The sequence below is a fragment of the Dipodomys ordii genome, unplaced genomic scaffold (assembly GCF_000151885.1).
Source record: "Dipodomys ordii isolate 6190 unplaced genomic scaffold, Dord_2.0 Scaffold28, whole genome shotgun sequence".
NCBI classification, from domain to species: domain Eukaryota; kingdom Metazoa; phylum Chordata; class Mammalia; order Rodentia; family Heteromyidae; genus Dipodomys; species Dipodomys ordii.
Window position 1 is genome coordinate 8,999,041 of NW_012267244.1, and position 17,623 is coordinate 9,016,663.

The following is a 17,623-nucleotide window of genomic DNA, read 5'->3' on the forward strand; positions in this document are numbered from 1 at the left end:
AAAGGAGGAGGCTGCAATGCTTGGTAAGAAATGTACGCATTATCCTGCCCATGTAATTGTAACCCCTCTGTACAGTATCTTCACAAATAAAATAAAATAAATAAAAAAAATTATCTTCAAAGAACGCACTTACCTAAAATTAAAGTAGGCCAATTTGCTATCCTTGCCTTCAGTCCTTGATGAAATATTTCATGAAGAAACATGATTGTTTCACTATAAAAGACAAAAAAGATACAATTTAGTCTCTGTAAAGTGCTTACTTTGTCAATAGAACCCAGTAAGTGCTTAAAGCATATTGTATATACAGAACACTAGTTTTATAGAGACTCCAAACTGTACAATAATAACATGGGTTATATTAGCCTTCATAAAACAATTTCTCTTTTATAGAACTGCAACAAAACCCAAAGAAAACTCCAACATAAGCCTTAAACAGTGGAACATAAGAAATATCAAACTGTTGTCATACCCTCTTCATCATTTAAAAGTGAGCTTTCTACTGTTAGAATGAAGGACTTCAACTGATAATCAGAAAATTAAAGTTATGATCCTTTCTCTTTTCATATTTGATTCTAGAAAATGCAAGGAAAGGTTTCTCTTTTATTGAAATGAGTTTTGACAAGGAGGGAAAAAATCCATAGCAAAAAAAAATCACAGAACTCTACTGTACTTTTAAGACAGTTAAGACAGAAATATAGCATTATCTTCTGAAAATAGTGGGGCCTATCCAGAGATACTAAAATGAGAATTATACATAAATTAAGGATCTAACATTCTAAAAGGGCTATGGATAGTTTCCAGAGTCAAATATAATTTGCTCTCTCTTAATTAGAATAAGCCATTGAAGCCTTTTCTGAAGGAAAACATAATTATGCTTTTCAGGGAGAGCTCTTGGTGTGTTGTGGGTCAAATTTCACAACAATAAATATCAGGATAAATTCTCCCTACTTCCAAAGAGTCCATTAAAACAAAAACAAAATTTGACACTGTGACTTTCTTCTTTTAAAGAAAGTTTAAGTAGTATGTGATGTTCAAGGATTTCAATCAAATGTACTTTAACAGGTATTATAAATTAGTCTTTCAATTGACTTCCATCCTCTTAGTCAGAGATGGAAGTGAGCTAAAATTACATTTCCCAGACTCCCTGGCAGCTACATTATGGATGTAAATACACTTCTACCAGTAGGTATATACACTTGACAAGACAAGAAAGATAGAAGTATCCATGTCCTTAGCTGCGCAGAAACTTCATTTTGATTGATAAGTCCTACATGTCAAGTTTCCATCCTATCTGTGGTGCCTCTGGGACTCATTTCAAGAAGTTTCTACCTATACCTCTAAGTTCTAAGTTTCCTATGATACCTGTAAGCTCCCTCCTACTCTCTCACAGTAGTTTTAAAGTTTTGGGTCTGATGTGAGGTCTTTGATCCACTTTGAATTGCTATTAGTGTCCAGTAACAGACAGGGATCCACTTTTAGTTTTCTGCATAAGGTTGCCCGATTTTCCCAGCATCAACGGACTAGGAGATCTTTATCAACAATATATCAGACAAAAGCTACACATCCAATATGTACAAAGAGCTCAAGAAACTAACCCCTCCCAAACCTAATAAACCAATCACTAAATGGGCAAAGAGCTAAGAAGAGACTTCTCAGAACAAGAGGTAAGAATGGCAAAGAGACACATGAGGAAATGCTCATCATCCATGTCCAATAAGGAAATGCAAATCAAAACAACTCAGAGATTCATCTCAACTCAGTTAGATTGGCCAACAGTGTGAATTTGAACAACAAATGTTGGCAGGGATATAGGGGAAAAGGAACCTTACTACACAGTTGGTGGGGATGTAAACTAGTACAACTACTCTGGACAGCTGTCTGGAGGTTCCTCAAAAAACTAAACATAGATCTTCCCTACGTCCCAGCCATACAACTGCCAGGTATCTATCATTAACATCATGAGACAGGATATAATAAAGACACCTGCACATCTACGTTCACTGCTTATACACAATGGAAATTTTAAACAGCCATTAGAAAGAAAAAATAATGTTATTTGTAGGGAAATGGATGGAACTAGAACAAATCATGGTAAGTGAGGCTCAGCAAGACAAATGGTGCATGTTCTCTCTCATCTGTGGAAATTAGGTCTAAAATACACTGGGATATGATAAGTTATACAAGAGTCTACATACTCATACATAGTGAGATCAATAAAGGATAATCTTAAGAGAGGAACACAAAGGCCCAATGCCTAAGTGTCTCTTCATATTTATATAAAATAATATACATGCTGAAACAAACTCCAAGATACAGAAACAAGAGGCCTCCTTTTTCTTTTTCTTCCTTTCTTTCTTTTACTATTTAATTCTTGATGACTCTGTCTTCTTTACCGTACGTATGGTGTATTCAAGTATATGTCTTCAGAAGGGTAGGAGGAGGGTACAGAATTCAAAGGAACAAGAGTGAAAACTTGCAGCCATGAATCTCAATGGATACAACTTGTGGGCAGAGACGGGTGGAGGGACTGGGAGAGAATAAAGGAACAGAAGCCACTATACAAAAGGAAATGTACTTGTTACCTGACTCATGTAACTGTAATCCCTCTATGTATCACCTCTATAATAACAATAAAGTAAATTAATAATAAAAAAGGAAGGTATAAGTAGATACCATTCTTTTGTTGTTGAAAGTCAGTAAAGGAGATGTATTGGGAGGGGAGGGGCAATTTTACCACTAAGCCTCAGCATTTTAGTTTCTGGTAACAAACTTCAGAGGCCTAAAGGCTGGGGGACTGGCCATGGTTCGTAGCCCATGGATCACATCTCTGATGTCATGCCTTTAAATTCAAGACCCTATAGACAGTGTTAATTCTCCACGCTTTCCAAAAAATTCTATAAACAGAGAATTTCCTCCAGTCAGAGAGAGCTTACTCACTTCTACATTGAAAACTAATTGATACATTCACTTTCATATTTTGATTCCTGCCTGAGTAATCAGAAAACAGATGAATTGATGCTATACATAATTAGGTAGATTGCTTTTAGTTAAGTATAAACTCTGTGTCAAAACTGAAAATAATGTCATGTAACATCAAATTGTCATGGTTTTACTTTACGATGTAACTAAATGATGTGCATTAGTAATAAGATGTTTTGCATTGATTGTTGTTATTTGTATCTACATTATATTTGTATCTTCTTAATAACTATTTTTTTGCATTGGTGACATGTACTAGGAATAAGTACTTATCTAGTTTGTTGTTGTTGTTGTTGTTTTGTTGGTCGTGGGTCTTGAACTCTGGGCCTGGGCGCTGTCCCTGAGCTCTTCAGCTCAAGGCTAGTACTCTACATCTTGAGCCACAGCTCCTCTTCCAGTTTTCTGGTGCTTAATTGGAGGTAAGAGTCTCACAGACTTTCCCTCCCAGGCTGGCTTTGAACCGCAATCCTCAAATCTCAGCCTTCTGAGTGGCTAGAATTACAGGCATGAGCCACCAGCGCCCACCATCTAGTATTTTTTTAAAACTGAAAATAATTGAACAGCCTGGAGCTTCACAAACAAGCAAGGAAAGATAATCTAATTAATAACATTTATGACAACTAACACCTTGTAAGCCACTCTTTAAAAGTATACATCTTCAAGCTACCTACTATGTAATCCTAGCTACTTGTGAGTCTGAGCTCAAAATGATTACAGTTCAACATCAGCCTGGGCAGAAAAGTTCATTTGAGATCTTTTCTCCATCAATAGCTGGTACAGTGGCATGCATTTGTCATGCTAGTGACATAGGAGGCTGAGACTAAGAGGATCAAGGTTCCAGGCCACCCCAGGCAGAAAAGTCCATAGGACTCCATTTCAGTGGAACACGCTCTCTTCTGCATGAATCATACTTTTCTCCTCTATTTATCATTACCTATTTATTTTGTTTTTGTTCTGGAGATTGAACCTAAAATTTCACACATTTAGACAAAAGCTCTACTGTGGAACTACATCCTTTGTCCTCTGATCCGCTTTAGAATAACCTTTCTTGAAAGACTTTTCTATACCCTTCTCTTTTATTCCTGTCTTCTATTCCATTCTCTCCTATGTTGTCTCTAATCAGGGTTTGGCGCCTTATCAAAGTTACCAATAATGTCCACAGTTACTTTGCAGTTAATGTTTCAGTTTGTAAGAGGGAATATCTTCACACACACAATCCCCCACAGACGCACAGGAATAGTATAGTACTTCCATAGCATATATGAGGCCCTCGGTTCAATTCCCCAGTACCTGATGAAAGAAGAGAGGAAGAAAGAGGGAGGGAGGGAGGGAAAGCAGGAGAGAAGGAGGGAGCTTTTCACAAAACATGGATCTATGCAAGAACAAACCTATTGAGAAAAATGCTGCTGACATCATCATGGCTGATGGGGGGTTTCTTGGAGCTGGCTGCCATCCGCAGGGGCCGGAGGAACCCATTGACCAAGATGTAGAGCTGGTGCACGTATTCTGACTCTGCCTCCACCATGGTGAACACAATCTGATTTCTCTTCCTCATACTTTCAGCGTGTGGAGAACAAATATAGTCTTGCACAATGGTCTTCCATTTTCTTCTACACAGCCATCCTCTCATGAAGCTCTGAACCTACAGAACAAAAAGACAGAAAGGAACCTCAGGGAAGTGTAGACTGGCTTACTTGAGCCTGCCATGAAGTACATCCATCCCGTGCCTTATACAATCCTGTTTTCTTTCATGGGTGTCCTAGTGGTTACACCAGAATGGGAAAAAATGACAAGCATTTGCTAAAAAGCAAGGGGAAAAAAAGATGATCTAAAAGGTATTTTTCTCAGATTCACAAGTTTCTTCCACAACATAAGCCTGTCTACACTAACTCAAAATATTATATTCAATATTACTGTTTGGTGGCACTTGGGTTTGAATTCAGAGTCTCCAAACACTCAATCTCTGGCCTAAACCTCTGGCTCTGGAGCCATGGTCATAATTTTTCTAGTATTTTTAATAGATAAATAGGAGATACTAAGCAGATATATATAATATATATATATATCATAATCATTAACTCAAAGACTCTGCCAATAATCTGCTGATTATTGAACTCTGATCCTCTTTTTTCTAATATATAATTAGACTCCAAATAAAAGATCCTTTCTAAATATAAAAATTAATGATAATTAAGATTTGCCACTTTGGATGTGGTAGATGTATCAAGAAAGCACAGGTTGAAAATTCATAGAAAGTTAAAAACATTAATTTATGACTAAATCTGTTTTCAGATTTTTTTCATACTATTTTACCCATTTACTATAAATTATTCATTTAAACATCACCACTCCTTTGCGAGGTTTAAAGTTGCCTCATTTTTTTCAATTTTATATATGTATTAAGGTTGCTTATACCTCAAATAATAAAAATTAAGTATACATTAATAGAATTATATGGGAGAGATTATACGCATATTGTTTTTTTTGGAAATTTACGTTAAATTATCTATGAATTATAGCCATTTTCAAATTGTGGTCTTTTGAAGTAAAGAAAATACATTTTTGCCAAGATAAGAATAGAGAAATATCTGGGTACTGGTGGCTCATGTCTGTAATCCTAGCAATTCAGGAGACTGAGATCTAAGGATTGTGGTTTTAAGGCAGACTGGACAGGAAAGTCTTTGAGACGTGTATCTACATTAAGTCTCTCAAAAAGGCTGGAACTGGAGTTGTGGCCCAAGTTGTAGAGTACCAACCTTGAGCAAAAAAGCTCAGAGACAGCACCTAGGCCCTGAGTTCAAGCCCCAGGACCAGCACAAAGAGAAAGAGACAGACAGACAGACAGACAGATCATTCGTTTGTGAACATCTGTCTCTTTAAACAGATATTGGTTTGACTTGAGACAAAGAACAATAAAGTTAATTTCAAAGTCTATTTAACAAGTTCAAAAGTAGATTTAAAATTACCTCTATTAAGAATCATGAATGTAGAAAAATATATAAAAGCACTTATTTTATCATAACTCTTCCATTGAATAGAAGTATTTATAAAAATCAACTTAATTAAATTTTCTGTCAAGTAAAATCTCTCTGTTCACTTGAACAGGTGTTCTTTGCTGAACAATAGCTGGCTCACTTGTTTACTTACAGACCAGCTTGTATAACCAAACTGAAAATTAGATTTTATTAATATCTTTGTTTACATGCAGCTGCATACTATTAAAAGTAAAGCAATAACATTTCTTGTGACATAATAACATAAACCAGAATTAAGTAGAACATATAAATGCTAAGAAAAGAATAGTGTTATTTTACTATTTGACTAATTATTTATTGGCACCGAGGAGTGAACTCAGGGCTTAAATCTTACTGTATCAATGCTTAACCACTTGAGTCAGTTGTAGGTTTTGGTTTTTTTTCAACTGGATTCCTTACTAAGTTGGCCCAGGTGACCTCAAACAGAAAGCCTCCCATTCCCATCTACTGAGAAGCTGGGATTACAGGCATTAACCATTATACTCATCATGATTTTGAGATAAGATCTCATTCATTTTCACTCAGGCTGCCCTGGAACCTCTCAAACAGCTGATATTACAGTTACGTGTGCCACTATGCTTCATCTATATCTTTACTTCTTGAAAACTAAAAACGTAGTCCAAAGAGTCATTTCAATTTCAAGTTCTGAGCAGTATTTGGTTAAAGTTTTGTTTCACTTAAAACGGAGCAGAAAATAATAGGAAGAAATATAAATAAACAGATGCATATGCAGGAAAAGTTCTTTAAATTTGAAAGCTTTTACATAACATTAACCAAATCGGGTGTTTTACATGGACAAGTAAGATCACGGAATCAAAGCCTTAGTGACATGAATCAGAAGGCAATGGGCTGGAGTGAGTGCCAGGGTCTGCTTCCTTGTTTGATTCTAAATGACAGTAAGATGGAAAGTTCTATTTATGTGGTTGCTAAACAAGAGGCAATAATAATAAAACAAATCTGAGCTGATGTATTGATTGGTTCAATCCTCTCACATGAAAAAAAAATACCATTCCTAAATTACAGACTAACATTAAGGGAAATATTTTTGAAATGTAGTTTTTAAAAATCCCTACCAAATATGAAAGTATCACAAAACTAGGACATTCAACAGCTCTTCATTAACCTAAGTAGAGAATGCTATTGTCTCTTAATATTTGTTTTTCATTCTTCCCTAGTCCAAAAGAAGATTACTGCAACTGTAAAGAAAATTCAAGCTGAAGTTCTCCAGATGCAGCTATGTCTGCATCACTATGAAGGGCAAGTGTGGGTGTCATTAGCACAGAAATATCAAGGCTGTTTCCCAGCTCAGGGACATGGTGACGAAGGCATCACCATTGAATAGACAATTGGTCACCTTGTCCCCACAGAACCAGAAACCTTCAAAGTCCTACCTTTTTAATCTTCTTGATGTCTGGGTCTTCATCTTCCTGGTTGCTTTGGTAAGGGCGCATTCGTTCCTTCGTTTTATTCAGGGCAACAATCTGTAACACAAAATTGGTCCATCTCATGATTTAGGGAATCATGAAGTAGAATAGTAGGACAGAAGAGCTGCCTACCAGCCTAGTCCACCGAGATCTCAAGGGAACCATTGTATTTTGTGCACCTACTCTTCCTTTGGTGCTGAGGTAGAGGATGATCTTTACCTTAAGTTTGGTGTGACAATGCTGACAAGAAATGTTATAGAAAGTGTACACTGGGATCTACATTAGGGTAAAACTTGGTTCTGATTAACCAAGCCAACTCCTCCTCAGGACTTGAGTGATGTGCCTGTCACCTTGCCTGAACGCATTGTCCATGGAAACCTGTGCTTTCCACATGCAGGTGCTTAACTTGAAGGTCTTGTCCGTAATTGGCTTGTTTGGCCTTTCATGTGCATGCCATACAGAAGACACAGATCTCCTTAGGAAAATGGTAGTTATGAGGGAGAGCTCAGAGCCCTGATGTTGGCCTAAGCCAGCCAAACAGGTTCTTCAGAAGAGGAAGAAAGGATTATAGTGACCTAAATTCTCTATATAGCCCCAGACCAGTCCTGAGCACTGTGAGGCACAATTCAAGATCAAATGGCCTCTCGGCTACATACACATAGCAACAAAAATTCACCACAGATGCTTACAAGTATAAGAGTCCATACAGATTTACTAACAAGGAAACACATAAAGATTAGGAGACCATAACTGCCCACCTCTGATCTCTTTTTGTATCTTGTCTCCAATACCAAATATACTCCTCTACCATTGTCTGGTAGAAGAGTGGGGAAAATAAAGGGAGTAGGAAATAAATTATGGCTCCTGTCACGCAGCCACAGAAGACATACCTGCTACTGACAGTTTATAGCCGTGTTCTATATTCAGACTAAAATAGACTGTAGTGAAGACAGAGAAGCTCACACAAATAAATATTGGGGGACATCACTTGGTGCTAAGCTTCTCTCCTGGAGTAAATACCAACCTGCTTCACTCAGCAGACAAGCATCTGCTCTAGCTCACTGTGGTGAGGAGAGAACACAATAATTTTGTTTTAAATTACAGTGCCTGATATAGTCACTTAAAATGCAAGTTGGTTAAGTTTTCGGTTGCCGTTTTCATTATATCAGATACCAGTGTCAAACGAGGAAGCTGACAATTGTAAAGATACAGTGAACACAGTTGGAAACATCGTTCCCAGAGAAACTAGCACACCCCAGTTGGAACTGACTTGTACCATGTTCTGTGCACTAGTGTGATGTATCCAGGGAGCAAAGGGGGAAATTCCTCCCGGCATTCTGAGTGAGTCCCAGGAGGAGGTGAAAGGCAGAAAAAGAAATTGTTATTCCATGACAAGGAAAGTGCCAAGGCTAGGGAATTTGTGCTCTCTGTCAACAAGAATGCAAAGAGTAGGTTTCTTTTCTTTTGCCTGGATCCTTTCTTTGAATCTAAGAAATATGAATGCATTTGTGGAGGAAAATTTTACTTTCACTCATTCTAAAGGAGACAAGGTTGGACTTCGTAGATCTTTAAAAAGAAAGTCAAATATTTCTGAAGTAATTTCTGGTTTTTCCTTACTTGTGATTTTAGATTTTAATGACTCCAAAACAAACTCACAACTCCCACTCCAAAACCCAGTCTGAAAATAGTTACATATTATAGATAGCTGTTTAATTTCAGATCTAATTCAGGACATTAGGAGCACAGACGTTTTAAAAAAATGCTCTCCTGCTATGTCCATGTAATGTGCTTACCTAAACCAATGCAGACAAGAAATCCATGGTTAGGTCAGTAGCCCAGTATGTATGTATTAATGACAGAAGAATTCATCCTGGGATTAAAATTTTGCCCTCCATATGCCATGGATAATCATGCAGAGATGATAGTAGATGGGAAACAATGAGAAGGAATTTTCGACTGAGAAATACCTCTGATTTAAGCCTTTCAATTTCTGTATCTTGATCTTCAAGTTGATGCCGGAGTTGGTTAGCTGCGATTTTTTCTGTCTCTACAATCTGTACTAGATGAATGTACTTCTGCATTAACACCTCTCTTTCAATCAAAATGTCTGCATAACTGAAAAGAAAATTACAGTCAGTCATCAGAGCACTGTTCTATAATTTCACATAAAACAGTGTACACTACATTTAAAAAACAACCACCAAGCATTGCATGTTTGTAACCCTATCTTACATAAACATTCTCAGTGTATATTTGTCAACCTTCAGTGATACAGAATTTGAGTCATCATATCCTTGACTAAGAATTCATGTACTTAATTTTATCATATGAGCATAAAAAATTGCAAAGGAAATCTGAGTGATTTTAAAAAGTAGTGCATTTCCTTTATCAACGAAATTGAGGCCTTTTGAATTTATGACATATGGTTCCCAAGGTAACACTCAAAATATTTTCCCAGGTAAGGCAGAACAGTTGAAATAGACCTGTCACCAAGATGAATAAATGCAGTAACCTTGAGAATGAGTACTGACTGCAAAAAAAAATTTAAAAATCATATCATAACTATCCCACTACTAGATCTGCAAGAGTGTCTTTACAATTGTAACACCATCCAGTACACTCCTAAAACTGACAGAAGCAACATATATTTGGGCAGTAAGTTAAATTCCTTGGGATTACCTTCAGCTGTCTGTTTTTATTTCTTTGGCTGAGCATGGAAAAGACAAAACTCACTCTCGGGTTTCTATTGATAATGAAATCCTGGAGTACCTGTCTGATCCAATGCATATATCTTACCACAAATTAAATTATCTCTCAGTGGACAATAGTATCAGACTGTTTTGAAAACTATTCCCTCCCTGGCTTTGACCTTCTTAACTCTTCTTTGGGACGCTGCACCACAGCAGCCATGTTTATACTATAAAACCTACCTTTAAGATCAGGTTGAACCAACGTAAAATGGGATATGAAGCCCAAAATAAACAAAATCGATTTTTTTTTTCTTTTCAGGATCTGGGACTGTGCCCTGTCCTGCTTACTTAAACTGAGATGACATGAACCTGGAAACTTAGGATGCCATTGTTGGACAGCCTTGTGTGCCACAGCCATGCCAGAGCACTTAAAGCAAGTCTGCTTTGACTATTTCATAAGGCCGTTAAGGTTTTGTTTTTTAAACAGAAAACAAGTGAAGAATGGGCAGGTGTTCAGAAAGGCAGGTACAAAACAGGTAGGAAGCCTGAGACAGAAAAGGGTGGTTAGCTGGGGTAATCTCCTTCCAATAAATTCTCTTTCTAAACTACACTACTTTGAAATAATTTTGTGATACTTAGAATGAAAGTCTTGAGACAATTCTAAAAATTGCAATTTTAATTCAATAACACCCTCAACATTTACATCATGTGTGCTATTAGCATTAGAGAAGAACATTGCATCTGCTATATTTTTAAGTCATTTGCTCCAAATTACTTGAAGAGCATAGAAAGAAGAGCTATGTAAGTATAAGTGAGAGGAGGAGAAAGAAGAAAAAAGGAAAGCAAATCTTCATTAAAAGATTTTGTAGAAAACTCTAAAGGAGTAAATAATAATAAAGCTTTAGAAAAGTTATTCTATACTTCTGTCTTTCACATCTACTTTCTTAGTAATATGTTAAATTAGGTTGCACAGTGGTACTTAATTTTCTTTTTGAAATAAAAGAAGTGTAAGCTCAATACAGGATGCAGGCTTGAGTTCATGTAGACACATACTGATACCTGCCCACTTCATCTCTGAAGTCCCACTGATATGCTCAGAAAATTGTTTTCTGTTTAAAAAAACAAAACCTTAATGGCCTAATGAAATAGTAAAATATGTCATCAAAAGGAAAACTAAGCAGAATTAGTTCAATGGAAAGACTGGAAAACAGAGTTGCAAAGCCCTGCAGGAATCTGACTTTCACCAAGAGTGGCCCAAGAAGCACCAAACTCAGAATCAACCATCGCAAAGAATGGGACTTGCCTGGACCACAGACAAGGGCTTACAGAGCATTCAGAAGTTTGGCTCCTCCTACATGCCCCCAAAATAAAGAAATAAAAGAGAAATGGTATCCCCTCTGTACATCACCTTTATAATAATTTTTAAAAAGAAATAAAGCATACAATTGGCAATGGTGGCATGTCCTAGATCTGCTCTCTGTAGAAAATGGGGCCATCTTCTAACAAAGGTTCTTAATGAGGGAGATAGACTTGGAGAGAACAGAGCTGAGGTTTACTCCTGGCACCACTGTTGATCCAAGGAAGAACTAAAAAAGGAAAGGAATCAAGAGTGCCTAGGAGTGAAATATATTGGGTTACTTGTCTATTGTGAAACAGATTACCTCAAGTCAGAGATTTAAAAAATAGATGTTTATTATAAAAGTGCCGGTGGCACTTCCAAGATTAGTTCACAAGAAGACACTGGCTTCCATCTCACTTTCCTTCCCTTCCTCTCTTGTTGATCTGCTTGGAAGGCAGACAGCTTCCCAGCTGTGAGTTTCTCTATTCAGACTTCCATGGTAAATAGAAACTGAGAGAGGCCTCTCACCAAAAACCATTGAAGAACTCAATTCTGTACATCAACCCTTAAGGAATGAATTTAGCCAACCACCTTGTAAGTAACGTTGGAAGCAGATCCTCTCCATCTGAGCATTTGGCTGAGATCACAGACCTAGTCAATGCCATGACTGTACATTGTAAGAAACTTTTAAACACAGGCACCCAGCTAAGCTAGGCCTGGAGTCCTGACCTACAGAAATTGTCAGGGTGTGATTAGATGTTTATTTACCAAATGTTGGAGGGGAAATTGTTAACTAGCAACAGGTAACAATTATAGCCCAAGTGAACAAACAGAAGACACTATAGGAAACAAGAATCAATCATGCAGCAGAGATTATTATCTTCAGAGAGATAGGAATGGATATTAGAGACATAAAGCAAAAGGAATCTGTCGTGGAAAAGAAGCAACCACAAAATAATAAGAGGTATTGGAGACAAAATAAATGCCAATGAAAATTTTATAGGTCAGTGGATTCACTAACAAATAAGGCAAATGTGGCTAAAATCTAAGCTAGATGATCAGAAAGAAAGAGAGAAAATAAAAGGCTATCAACAAGAAATAAAATTGAGGAGTTTTTCTATGATTATCCATTCTTTATAAGACCAAATACTTACATTAATTCTTTGGTATATAATATTGGTATAGCCACTATGTAAATTGCCTATTTTTTATTTTTATCTATTAGCATATTAATTGTATACATTATTGATGCACAGCATGATATTTCAATACAGGCATACATCACATGCTGATTGAATCTGTATAATTAGTGCTTCCCTTCCCTATTGCTTCTTTACATTTGGAGCCTCTGAGTAGCTTTCTTCTAGGTCTTCATAAAATATAAAATAGTTTATTATGAGCTATAGGCATCCCACTGTGCTGTGGAATACCACAGTTTATTCCTTCCATCTATCTGTGCTTTGGCACCTACCCCACTTACTAGTTTTTAATTTTCAGATTCATCCATGGCAAAGCACAGAGACTTAATTGAATTTAGAGAACAGAATATAAATGCTTTAAAATGTGCAAAGTGAGAATAAATAATAAAAGTAATAAACATCAAGAGTATATGAGACCTTAAAATGTCTTCATTTATTTATCATATCTTTCCTAGCAGAGCACTAACACATTACTGCTTATAAATCAATAGAGATTTAATTATATTATTTTAGGACATAAAGTCGAATAAGTTAAGTGTCAAAAATATGTAAATACCAAATCAGAAGGAGAAAAGGATAGGACATAAGAGGATTGTATTCAAACTTTCATATCACTTAAAGTCAATCACAAACACACAAAGTATACACAGAACATATCAAGCTTCAGCAACCAATAAAAACTATTTATCAAATGAAATATAGAACTATCCTCTGATCCAGTGATACAACTTTTATGCATCTATCCAGAATACTGGATACAGTAAAGACACCTGTACATCCATGTTCATTGTCACACTATTCACGATACCCAGGTTATAGAAAGAGCCCAGATTCCCTACAGTGGATGAGTGGACCAAGGAAATGTGGTATAGGTATACAATAAAAGTTTACTCATCTACTAGAATGAATAATAGTATGTTATTTACAGGGAAATGGATGCACCTAGAGAAAACTAGGCTAAGTGAAGTTAGGCTCAGAGAGACATTTTCTTTCACATGTGGAAGCTAGATCTAAAATACAAATGTGCATAATAACATATAGAGAGCTCTATGTATATACCCACAAACAAACTGACTAAAGAATGATATACTTAGGGGAAGATTCCAAAAGGTGTAACTCCTCTGAACAACTAATGAACTGTTATCAAAATGAATACCAGGAAGTAGAAATATGTTTTGGGGAGAGAGGACACATGAATGGAGGAAAGAAGCGTGAACAGAGGAAGGTTATGTTAGTCAATGTACATTATGTAAACATTAACTACATAACTTGAGGGTAGGGGTGGAAGGAGAAATAATGGAGGAGAAAAACAGAAGGGGTGACACTGATCAAGAAACATTGTACCCATAACCTGACTAATGGAATTGTAACCTTTTTGTACAACTACTTAAGATTTTAGAAAGTTATGAGTTAATTGAAAAGGTCATCATTTCATATATCAATAAAAATTTGTAACGCAAATTTTTTTTCAAAATTTGCTTAACTTTATTTTTAACTAGTCCTGGGGTTTGAACTCAGGATGTAGGCGCTGTCTTTGAGCCTCTTCGTGCTCAAGGCTAGCTCCCTAGGACTTGAGCCACAGTGCCATTTCTGGCTGTTTTACGTAGCTTATTTTGGAGAGAAGAGTCTCCCAGGTAGATCAACAAGGGAAGGGGTAAAAATGCTCAACAAAAAAAATGTACTCATTACTTTACTCACGTAACTGTAACCCCTCTGTACAGCATCTTTACAAGAAAATAAAATTTAAAAAGAGTCTCCCAGGGACTTTTCTGCCTGGGCTGGCTTCAAATTTTGATTCTCAAATCTCAGCCTCCTAAGTGGCTAGGATTACAGACATGAGCCATGGGCACCTGGCTGTTAAGGTTTTTGTTGTTGTTGTTTGTTTGTTTGTTTTTATTGGTCGTGGGGCCTGAACTCTGGGCCTGGGCACTGTCCCTCATTTGGTGCTCTACCACTGGAGCCATAGCACCCCTTCTGGCTTTTTCTGCCTATGTGGTGCTGAGGAATCAAACCCAGGGCCTCATGTATGCAAGACAAGTGCTCTACCACTGAGCTACTTCCCAGCCCTGGTTAAGATTTTTAGCAACACTAACACTCAGGACTTAAGAAGGTATTGTGAATTGGGTGATGTCACATGGTGCTACTAGAGTATGACATTCTGAATGTCACAAGATGATCACAAGATGCATCAAGACAGACTTAAAGTCTGGCTTAATTTCTAATTTCACTTTTAATAATATAAAGCCAAGAAAAATAATCAAGGGACTTGCACAAAAATATACAAAGAAACATGGTGTTTAGTCACTAAGAGATGATTGAGATAATCTAAATAAGCATATATCATATGGAAGTATCAAAATAACGAATCGTTTGTCTGAAATGATAACAGAGTACTTAAAATTAAGTTTTTGTTTTGTGTTAGTTTGGCTTCTTGAAGCAGAGTCTTGCTAAGTAGCCCAGGCAGGTCTTGAACTCATATCTCTTCTGCCCAGAATACTGTGGTTAGAAGCCTTGGACCCTATGCCTCATTCAAAATTATTATCTTTTAAAATGGTAAATAAAGCAGTATACCTAAGACCTATGTATGAATGAGCAGAAAAAGAGCAAGATGAATATTATGTGTGTAGCACAGGAATATATGCTCATATGCAAAGGGAGAAAGATTTATACATAGGCATTCCAAGTAAAAGACATATCCTCTAGCTGGAATCATTATAGGTGGAATTACTTCTTGAGTTACTTCTTTTGCACTTTTCTATATTTTCCAAGATCTCCATGATATTAAGGTAGGGAAGAAACATATAAAATTCTAAGTAGTTATTTATTCCATACATTAATTATATAAGTAAGAATCCTAAAATATGGAATAAGTTGATTTCCTTGTTTGCATAGTCCTATGAATCTAAACTGATACTTTGGTTCATATTTATTGAGTATGGTGTGTTTCCTACCCAGGAACTGTTTTCTCTCATATATGGAACCCAGAAATAATTTATAAATATATAAGTGAACACATCCAAGTGTACATAAGTGAAATATGGTAGATTCAGGGAAGAACTCCAATAATGTAATTCCTTAGAAAGCCTAACTCAGAGTCCAACAAAAAATCAGCAGGAAATGGGTACTAGAAAGGGGGTGGGATCAAAAGGGCGAGGTGGATCAATGGAGAGGGGGGAAAAAAGGAAATGTACTCAAAATTCAATGCATATCCTACAAAGCAAAGAAAATTGAGGAAATGGGTGGCTTGGGAAAGATGGGGGAAAATGATGAAAAGAATGACAGTGATCAAGATTCAGTGCTTTTATAAACTGCTTTGTTGAATAGCAACTCCTTTGTACAACTACTTAAAGATAATTTTACAAAATAAATCCATAAATTGAAAAATAAGCATAAGTATGTTCTCATGGAGCTTATTTGGTGGTAGGAAGAGAAAGAGAAAATTACCAAGAAATATCCTTCATAGCCATATCCTCCTACTGTGCATTCTGTTATTTTTTTATTCTTTCTCTCTCCCTCCCTCCCTTACTCCTTCCCTTTTAACTCTCTCTCCCCATCCCACTGGTCCTAGAGATTGAACTCAGGATGTGAGCATTGTCTCTGAGTTTTTGTGCTCAAGGCTACTGCTCTGTCATTTGGGCCACAGATGCACTTCTAGATTTTCGGTTGTTAATTGGTGATAGAAGTCTTGTAGACTTTCCTGCCCAGGCTGGCTGTGAACCATAGTCCTTAGATCTTAGTCCCTTAGGTAGCTAAGATTACAAGTGTGAGCCACAGTGCCATCTCCTGCTCTATATTCTACTCTTCTTTAATGCTAATCACTAGGTAAAAATAGCACCTATTTTTCTTATGAATTAATTAATTATGCATGTTTAGTTTTCCTTCAATATTTTCTGAGTATTAGTATTTCTGGTCAAGTGTATTTTCAATGCATGTTTTGACTAAAATTTCCATTTATATATATAGCTCAAGTTTAACAAAGTCCAATCTGTTTTTACAGTTATTTATTTATTTGTCTATCTGTCTATTTATTTATTTTGTGTGTATCAGTCATGGGGCTTGAACTCTGGGCATAGGTGCTGTCCCTCAGATCGTCAGCTCAATCTACCACTTGAGTCACAGTGCCACTTCTGGTTTTCTGAGTGGTTTATTGGAGATAAGAGTCTCACTTTGGACTTTCCTGCCCAGGTTGGCCTTGAACCATGATCCTCAGATCTCAGCATCCTGAGCAGTTAGGATTACAAGCGTGAGCGACCGGTGCCCAGCTCTATCTCCATCTATTTATCAACTGATTGGTTTAAAACCTCCAATGAAAAGGAGAAGGAGGTAAAAGAAGAAGAGGAAAAGTGCAGAAAAAAGAGGAATGGGAGAAAGAGGAGAAGGTGAAGAGGAGAGAAGGTGGTTTCCCACTGCCAAGGGAAATAATAAAATCAAACCACATAAATCAACAAAATGAAGGCAAAACTCAAAATCCATCTGCTGAGTACTGACATGGCAAGACTGGGATATCCATGGGAATAAAACAGTTGCTGTGTAATCTTTATAATCAACGCCAAACCACAGCATTCCATGGAGGCAAAAAGTGAACATTCAAATGAAATTCTGAAATGTTTGGGGAAGAGACAAAGTGTGAAATTACAGCCCTTAATTATTTTTGTAGAAGGACAAGAAGTTATATTAATTTAATAAGAAGTTGTTAAATAACCCAGAATCTCATCACTGTTATTTTTATTAAAGACATATTTAGGGTCGGGCGCTGGTGACTCATGCCTGTAATCTTAGCTACTCAGGAGGCTGAGATCTGAGGATCGTGGTTCAAAGCTAGCCCAGGCAGGAAAGTTGGTGAAATCCTTATCTCCAATAAACCACTTGAAAACTGGAAGTGGCGCTGTGGCTCAAGCGGTAGAGCGCTTGCCTTGAGCTGAAGAGTGCAGGGACAGCACCCAAGCCCAGAGTTCAA

The 17,623-nt window shown here is 36.9% G+C and overlaps 1 protein-coding gene across 1 annotated transcript in view; it reads right to left on the reverse strand.

Moving 5' to 3' along the window:
* The window catches only part of Rasgrf2 (Ras protein-specific guanine nucleotide-releasing factor 2), a 212,939-nt gene that overhangs the window by 113,720 nt on the left and 81,596 nt on the right, over nt 1–17,623 (reverse strand). The window contains exons 3-6 of the mRNA XM_013015812.1: nt 9,406–9,553; nt 7,406–7,495; nt 4,368–4,621; nt 126–213 (exon numbers count right to left, since the gene is read on the reverse strand). Coding sequence (XP_012871266.1) covers nt 126–213; nt 4,368–4,621; nt 7,406–7,495; nt 9,406–9,553 — 580 coding nt within the window. The remainder of the gene's footprint in view (nt 1–125; nt 214–4,367; nt 4,622–7,405; nt 7,496–9,405; nt 9,554–17,623) is intronic.